Raw genomic sequence first — 9,719 nt, 5'->3', positions numbered from 1 at the left:
TATGAAAAAGATAACTTGTCAAGAATATAAGAACCTAAATGTCTTTTCCCAGCAAGAGTTCATATTAGGTCATTTGACTGCTCGTTTCCCCCATCAAGACTCACCTACCAACATGAACTGGGGGTGGGGGCAGTGGGGAGAAAAGAGATAAAGAGAGGAGAGATGAGGAGAGGGGAGAGGAGAAGAGAGACTGGAAGTCCTTAGTTTTCTTACATTCTGAAGGTAAGACATTCACAGAAATATTCTTTCCATGGAATCTAACAGATTGTTTAAAATTAGAGGTAATAAAAATTGCTTCTAAGAAAAGTTTATCATGAAACATAATGAATAAAAGTCATTTGTTCATTCATTCATTTATTGAATTTATGAGTTTAATAAATATTAACCAAGTACCCACTATGCTTTAGTTATTGAAAGACAAAAAAATATTTGTAAATCCAGGCAGAGAAAGGAATCTAGTAAATCAATTACAATGGTGTACAAGGAATTCTACAAAAGAGGTGTGCCCATGTTGATGAAGGTGTTCAGGGGTCAGTCCTGAACCAGCTTGGGGAAGGTTTTGGGAAGAGATGATTTTTGAACTCAGTCTTGAATATTGGGTAGAAGTTTGCTATGTGAAGAGTAGGAGATAGGAATCGGGGCGGGGTGGGGGGGGGGGGAATATAATTCCTGTAAGAATCTGCAGTGTGTCAACTGAAATACTGGTAGCTTTTCTTTGTTAAACTACTGTAAAGACATTTAATATGGCTGCAGAGAATGGGGAAGTGGTCATTTGTAACTGGACAAAGAAAGGAAATAGGTTACGGAAAGCCCTGTATATTATACAGAGGAGTTCGGATTTTATCCAACCAGAAAAAAAAATAAATAGATGTGAAACCACTGAAGATTTTTACCATATTTGCCTTTCAGAAAGAACATTCTGGGGAAACACGTGAAGGCTGAATTAGAGATAGACAAGAGACGAGATTTTTGTTGAGGCAAGAAATGAGAAGACCGAAAGCACAGGTGAAAATAGAAGAGAGAAGTTACGAGATATTTTGAACCAGAGAACAGATGGATGTAGGTCGTGAGGAAGAAAAGTGTCTACAGCGTTTTCTGAATCTGCCACCACTTTGAGTTTTTGGTAGAGGAAACCGATGTTAAGTATGATACTCCAACAAATTCACAAAATCAATGATAGATAAATCCAATCATTAAAACTCAAACCCCCAAGTTTTTTTTTAAAAAAGCAAAACATGACTTTGATTATGTAAACTATCAAATGTTTATTTAATTTCCATTAAAGTGTTTTCAAGTAAAAATATGTACAAAAATATATATACAAAGGTTGAAGCAACTAGAAGCATGACAGGCATACATACATAAATACAATTGAAATTAAATTCAATGCAAAATGGAGTGACATCATATTGCACCAAAATTTATTCAATACAAAAGCACACGCATCAACAGTTTCCATCAGATGGAAGCACACTTATTTCATAGCATCTTACCACTTACACAAATAGCCATAAACACCATCTGGCAGTGTGACTGCTGCACCAGAACTATCCCCGGAGGGAAAGCATTAAGCTGTAGACAAATCCATTTTATCTTACATATCACATGCTGGTATAGGCATCAGGGCCAGAGAACCCTAAGAAACACAACACAATCCACAAACCAAAGTCCCTTTGCACCATTTATATTTTCATAGTTAATTATCTTGTTGTTACGTGCCGTCAAGTCTGCTTGTCATCTTAGTACTCCTGATATGGTTGGAATGTAGATGCAGAAAAGCAATTTTGCTCTTTAATAATTTATCAATATGACAGTGTGTAAAATTTGTATAAAATATGCACAATCCCCTTTACCAAGTTTCATTATCACAATGCCAGAGTGAAGAAACCACACCACAGATGAGGACCATTGAGGATACTGAGGCTCACTCTTCCTCAACTGGATTTCCCACTTCCTGTATTTTAGAGCACCAGGCCAAACCCACCATTCCCCTCGCCCCCCAGTTAGGGGAATGGTACAAGGTCATGACAAATGCATTCCAGATCCAAGTGAAGGGATATAGCTGGTCACAGGTCAAAGAGAAAGCTGCCAGCACAACCCTCTAGAGTAATCTGACCACTACTTTCCCAGTGGGCTAAACTGATTCCATTGGTGCAAATGATTGATGCTTGCCCTAGACTATAAAAGGCATTTAAATACATTCATATTCATATATAGTACCTAATAATATGTTAATATGAACATACCAACACATATGTGGATTTTTCTACCCCTTGATAATTGAAAAAGAAGTTACTGCTACTAGGTCAAATTTTAACACAAAGCTCACTAAACACATTTTTATAAAGTAAATACAGATATACATACAACAGAAAGACACGAAAGATTCATCATGAGATGAATTCTGAGTCAAAAACTAAAAACCATTTCTACCAGTGCATCACTACCATCTAATTCACTCTATGATAAGTAAAAACCAAGCTGTATGAAATCTAGTCAAATCTTTGTCAGAAGAGTAGGACAAACTAAGTTCGCCAAGCATTCAGTACAAGAGGCCATTTGTCTTACTTTTTCTGACTTGTGCTTATTATAAAACCACAAGTAGCCAAGTTTTAGCGTCAGTAAAACAGAACTACATGTTTGTTCATCAGTTTGGTGTAGAGAGAAGACACTGTATTTCAATGGTACTAAGCAATGCACTCAACACATCTGATTCTTACGTTCACAAAATCCTCAAAATGTTGAGAGGTACCAGTGAAACGCATTACCGTTGGCAGCAATCCATCTACTAAGAGATAAACATTTGGGGCCAATGCCAATGATTATTTTGAACACAGGCATTAGCCTCAAATATCCTAAAAGAGTAAAGTGATATGCCACTGTCTGAACATGGATAATGTCAAGAGAAAAACCCAGTTTTCAAAATGTAAGTATCACTCATTTAGTTCCAGAGTTACAGCAGTAGTAATAACATTCCCAAAGGAAAACTATTAGGTAAAAAATTTCTTCAAGGAGAGGATCAAAATAATCCCAGACTACTTAATATTTGGGGAGGATTCTTGTGGTTTGTGTTATAACCGTAGCTATATAAATTGGTTTTTGTCTCCAGAACAATTCAAAAGTAATATGTATGTACTAATGTGAAACCGTTAATAGAGTAGCCCCCTCTTAGCTGAGGTTTCACTTTCTGTGGTTTCAGTTACCCACAGACAACTGCCCTCCAAAAATATTAAACGGAAAATTCCAGAGATAAACAATTCATAAGTTTTAACTTGTGCGCCATTCTGAATAGTATAATGAAATCCCAAGTGGTCCTGCCTTGTCCTGCCCGGGATACGAATCATCCCTTTGTCCAGTGTATCCATGCTGTATATGCTACCCACCTCTTAGTCACTTAGTAGCCATCTCAGTTATCAGACCGACTGTCGTGGTTTCGCAGTGCTTGTGTTCAAGTAACCCTTAGTTTACTTAATAATGGCCCCAAAGCACAAGAGTAATAATGCTGGCATTTTGGATATGCCAAAGAGAAGCTGTAAAGTGCTTGCTTTAAGTGAATGGTGAAAGTTCTTGATTTAATAAGGAAAGAAGAAAATCGTATACTGAGGTTGCTACGATCTATGGTTAACTTTTATTACAGTATATTGTTATAATTGTTCTTTTTTATTATTAGTTACTGTTGTTAACCTCTTACTGTGCCTAATTTATAAATTAAACTTGATCATAGGTATGTACGTATGGGAAAATACATAGTATAAATAGGGTTCAGTACTATCCCCGGGTTCAGGCATCCACTAGGGGTCTTGGAAGGTATCCCCCATGGATAAGAGGGGACAACTGCATACACAGTAGTTTGGTGTAGATCTTTTCTATTCTAAGCATACATTCATTTGAAACAATGTGTTTTATTTCTCCAAAGTATTTTTCTACTTTATCGGAATATTCTTTACATTACATTAGTCAGTAAATGGAAATTTGGAACGAGGGAGGAATGGTAGGGAAAAAAAAATTCAGAAATCTTTTGAAATATGAAATTCAAACCTAGAACCAGGGAACCACATTGCATTGCCTCCCAGTGAGATGCAAATGTGCTTTGGAGCACGTGCTGAAGAATGTCAATTAGTAGGAATAAGTGAGGTCTAACTTCACAAGCCTCATTTAAGTCAGGCCACTCACCACCCAACCAATTATACAGCTGTAACAACCAAAGGCCTAACATGTTTTCCCACAAGAAGCTATGCAAAAATACCCTGATGCACAAGGTGCTCAAAATGCAGACACTGCTACAAAAGAGATAACTGTGTGTTAGTCTTTTTTTTTCCCTCTAGCTGTGAGCCTTTAGAGGCTTCAACCAGAGGTAATAAGGGCTCAGCAACCAAGTCTTCTAACCAATAAATTAATTCACTTTCTCTAGTCATACCTTGTAAAAAAAAAAAAAATCAGTAGTGTATACGTTGAGGGAAAAAAGTATGCTCACTTTCAAACCAGTGCATCCATCTGTATGGCTCTCAGATGCGTAATGCTCCATTTTCTTGAGAGAATTCTTATCTATAAAACTGTTAAGACAGTTATTGAAACTATAAATGTACCTTGGATCCAAGTCGCTGAAATACACACATGTAACAGACAACTATTTGGAGACAGTAACCATGCTCCAGCGATATTTTAAAGCCAATTCTAACAAAGATTGGGGGGCAGGGACTCCAAGAAAGGAAACCTAAGTGGTAGTTTCGCACTAATACCCAGGTAATTGTATAAACTCAAATTAAGACACACTCTTATCTTGGGGGAAGGGGGTGTCAAAAAAAAAAAAACAAAGGGAATCATTGATTCATTCAAAGAAAACAGAAATTGCTCAAAAAGATCGTTAATATCCTTGTGAGGTTGTAAAGAAGGATGATATGGCTCACAACATATGGAAAACTGCTGAATTTTCTGTGAGACCATGATTTACACCTTTGTGAATTTGTATCAGATCTAAAAATAGACCAAGCATTTATTGTTAGACACCAACTAATTTGAAAATGCAACAAAAAGAAGAAATAATTATCTCCAAAACTTGGCTGTTAAAATATCCTTTTAAGTACAGTACTAATACTACCGAGAGGTTATACTTTTAGGTATTTTATATATCGCGATAGATTGAAAATACTGTTTATGAGAAAATTAACTTAAAATACATTTATAGGTAACAATTCTTTTACCTTTATATAAACAATGTAAACAGAAGCTGTCAGGATGACTCATTATCTATTCTAATTTATATCCACCACCAGCTTCTTGTCAGGTATACAACGCCACACTTTAATTCCTAACTTCGAATGGTTAGGAGGGTAAAATCGAACTCTGTCCACATTATCAGCACCAACACATAGCCCATAGGATAAAATGACGCAAGATTATATTTAAGTAAAACCAGATTTCTTGACTAATCTGCATCCAAATCCCAAATCTACTTCTTTCCAAACTAAAAAAAAGAGCTACAATTAAAATCCCATTGTTTTTTCTAACATTCAGAACTGACACAAAATATACATAAAAGGTGAAATTTTCTCCTTATATATCACATAATATTTATGAGAAAGCCGCTTAAAGTTATATATAGATATTTCAGTTACCTCACAATTTCATTATTTAAAAATATATCCTACAAAAAGCTCATGCTTATTTCTAATAGAAGAAGTAATGGGAGTTATTTTACCTTACGCACAGGGACAATTACAGATTTCATAGGGCCAGAAGTATAGATAATTTTGCTGATCTTCATCAAGAAAACTAATACAAAATTCCTAATGCAAAATTAGGTACAGGACCTTGGAAGAGGCATGTCTAAGTGAGGGGCACTGATGCTTACATTTCTTTAGCTTCTCAGGATATCCACCTACGTGCAGCAGACAATGAATTTTTAACATTTCTCTGACTATATTGCATAATAAATTACACCCAAATATTATTGCCTTCCATCCCCTACTACTTTCCATTTCCTGCTACCCTGACCTTCAGTTTTTTATCTTTTCATAACCTGTACTTCAATTACAAGAAATCAACTATATGTCAAAGATGCTCCCTTTCTTTGTTAGCATTACATTCATCTGTAAATAGAGATAAAATAATGAGTTCCCAGAAGACTGATTACAGGTCATGAAGAATTCTGTTGAGTTATGTAATTATACTCATGTTAACCATCTGTTGATAGATCAAACAGCAATTGGGGAAATAATTTTACCGGACACAGAAGACAATCTGGAAATTTGTTTCAACATGCATATTTTAGTGCTAGAGAAACTGCCATGCATTGCGAACGTAACCTAATAATCTATCCTAATTTTGTGCCAGCAGGAGTGAGGGAGATACAGTACAAGCACATATGTATATGTGTGCGTGCATACTCCTAACATTTATGTGTGGTACTGGAGTCAGCCATCTTTTCTAGGACAACTCTTTAATCTCCTGAAGAAAGACAAGAACAGGGTCTACTTTCCCCGCTGACCAAGTCACCATTTATAACAGTCCAGTTTTCTTCATTTGATCAAAGAAAAATCTTAGGAAGATAATCTAATATTTTAAAAATGGATCAAAAATATTTCTGAAATATTCATAATTGTGGAAGGAGAATCATTCCATTTTTTAAACCAGATTGTTTTAGCTTTGGAAGTTTTTTACTAGATCTGTTTAATTCATAATTAAATAGTTGAGATTCTATGTACCCAAAAAGCAGAACACTTGAAAATAGTATTCTAGTTGTCTTACACCGTATTAGCATTTTTATTTTGTGTTATAATCAACTCTCAATATGTATATAACCATTTGAATATGCACACTATTACAAGTATATCACATGTAATAATTTATATATATAATGCCATATATATAAAATTCTAAATATATGAGAAAAAATTTTACTTAGTATAAAATACACGTATATATAAAAGTGTGCAGGAGAGATTTAGAACTAGAATCTGCTTGGCATGACACCATTTTGAATAAAAACTAAGCATTGATTCCCTGATTACAGAAACCCTGTGTCTTGTCATGATCTGTCCTAAAAATAAGTTGAAATACAACTTAATCTTCATCACTTTTTAAAAAATTACCAACTGACTCTCTCTCTGGTTAAAATGATATTACAATGGCTTTAGAAATTTAACAATGCAAAAATCATTTTTGAAATTGATGGAAAGAATAATGAATATGTATTCTAGTTATCTTGTACAACAACATATTTAAAGAGAAATTAGAACCCAAAATAAGCAAACACAATGAGGAAACTTATCTACCACTATTGATATGAGCACATTAATCTCAGGAATAATCAAGAACTACACAAACCTCTTCATGAGACTTTACCTTTTTTTTTATTAGGCGAGAAAAAAGGAGTTTGCTGGTTGAGATTGTATAGACCTAGACTGTAAAAAATAGGAAAATAAAGGAAATCTACTTCTGCCTCTAGGAACAATATAGTGGGGAAAGATGTAGACAAATGGATATAGGTATTAAAGATTCCAGACGAAATTTTAAAACTCTATGGTAACAGAAAAAGTAAGGAACTTTTATTAATTCACTTAAAGACCCAAACACTAGGTTTGGCTGGAAAGATGTCAATATTGGATATATATTAAATGTTTATCAAAAGAAAAAATTGAAATGAATGAATTGGAATTGCCTCAAATTATAAATAATCATTTCTACTTTGGTCAAATATCTATGAACTCTACATCTGCTCTTAATGATTTTAATCAGTGTAATTCTTTCAAAATTTCTTATTTTAAAATCAACAAATATTAAAGGGTGAAACATACTCCGGCCATAACTATTTAATCTTAGCTGTATGTAAATAATAATTTACAAATTTCACCATTATCTTATTTTCATTTGAAAATTTCACAATATTTTCGAATCCTAGCATAACAACACCTGTCTGAATGCACACCATCACGCACAGTTTCTCCTCCTTTCAATGAATTTGTTATCAGTTATCTCTTTTGCAAGTCAAATGGTAGTTAAGGTGAAAAAATTACTGACAAAGCCTAGATATAGAAGTGGAAAATTTTTAGAAACATCGGTTGTAAATCTTATTTAGCAGTGACATTTCCTCCTCAATTTTTATGTAAATATATGCCTTTTCCTAATTGATCTGGACAGTTTTATCCAAAGAGATATTTTAACAGAATATAAAATGTATAAAGAAAACGTACAAACTGTCAAAACTCATCACCATGTAAAAATAGCTATGAACAAGAAAAATTGTTCAGAATTACTAACACTGCATATAGATTTGATTGTAGGGTTGAACATAATATTTTGGGCATTTTTTCTTGGTGATTTCTGTGTTATGTTGATATTGCAATTTGAAGATTTAAAAATACACATATTTAGATACATTTTTCAAGGGTTAAAGTATTAGTGAAACAAGTTACTGTGCTTAAGAGGTTGTAACACCAAACTGAGTATTGCTTTGCTCTAAGAAAGGTGCCATATCCTTTCCTGATCAAATGGGCTACCATGAAAATAAAATGGCACATAACCATGGGACTTCCTGATAATGAGTTAAAAAATCTTAGCATAATAAATTCTCAAGGATTTTTACTTAAATACAATTCCTGGATTTGTCTCATAAACAATAGCCCCTAGAAGCTCTTCTTTAATACATTCATTAAAATTAGGCATATCCCCTCTGTCCTTTGTTCAAAATGCTCTGGGTATAGTCCATTAAAAGATGAGTGGTGTTTTACTTGGTATCTAAAGGGAAGCAATGCAATGCCAATGGAAAATAAATTTCATTCTTTCCTCTGTCCATAAGGATGACATATGATTTTTTTTTTCCAGAAAAGTAGAAAACACTTTCACAGTATGGTCATCTACAGTATGTAAAAATAGTTTTTACAAAACCCACATATACAGAAAACATCTCAGTCATCAATTTGAAGGTTCTTAGCCGTTATAAGATAGGTTATAGAAAAAGACCACTAAAGTAATTGTTCATTCCGCAGTCTTTTTCCCTAACCTCAACAGGTAGGTATCAAGAACTAAACAATCATGAGAACTCATGGTATAGCTGCATATCAGCTTTCTACACCTACATGGAGTTGTAACTAAAATTCTTAGAAACCAGTTTGAACATACAAAAAGATATGAATGGAAATAACCGATTCCTTTAGTCCATCACCAAAGTCGCAATCCTCTGGACTGTCATAAAATGAAGTGAAGATCCATATTTTGTTTCAGCCCTTTGGGAAGAAACAAGGGCCGGGACAGATCGCCAAGATTTCAAATATATTAATTCATAATTTATGACAGTCTTCTTCAGGTACAACTTCCAGTATTATTTGTAATGTTCTGGTTATTCTGTCTACAGGGAAATAAAGAAGAGAAATTAAAAATGCACAGAAGTCAGAAATGCACATAAACAGCAAAATGTGAATTATCTTGGGTTGAATACTGAAAACACACAACCGCCTATTTCACAGAGCACTTTCAAGAATTATTTACTTCATTAGAATCCTATCATGCTCAATTAATTTATTTGTCACTTCTGTAACTTCCCATGATGGCTTCTCGGCAAGAATATATTAATATTTTGTATTCAAATAAAGACTTTTATTCATGAACCAGGAGGCTGAAAATATTCTGAGACAAAAGGTCCAAGATTATAAATAAATGTTCAAAAATGCACTTCATACTCAGTTTAAAATCGGTTTGTTGTTTTTGCATTCATGAGATTA

General features: G+C 34.1%; 1 protein-coding gene across 2 annotated transcripts in view; it reads right to left on the bottom strand.

Moving 5' to 3' along the window:
- Window positions 1–1,245: 1,245 nt before the first annotated feature.
- SLC7A11 (solute carrier family 7 member 11) overlaps window positions 1,246–9,719 on the bottom strand; it is a 99,677-nt gene continuing 91,203 nt past the window's right edge. For both annotated transcript variants that reach the window (XM_070259043.1, XM_005607846.4), the window contains exon 12: window positions 1,246–9,346. In XM_070259043.1, coding sequence (XP_070115144.1) covers window positions 9,279–9,346 — 68 coding nt within the window. In that variant the 3' untranslated portion in view covers window positions 1,246–9,278. The remainder of the gene's footprint in view (window positions 9,347–9,719) is intronic.

This window comes from Equus caballus, chromosome 2 (genome assembly GCF_041296265.1).
Source record: "Equus caballus isolate H_3958 breed thoroughbred chromosome 2, TB-T2T, whole genome shotgun sequence".
Taxonomy (NCBI): Eukaryota; Metazoa; Chordata; class Mammalia; order Perissodactyla; family Equidae; genus Equus; species Equus caballus.
The sequence above is the reverse complement of the archived record's forward strand: the minus strand, read 5'-3'. Positions and strand labels throughout refer to the sequence as shown.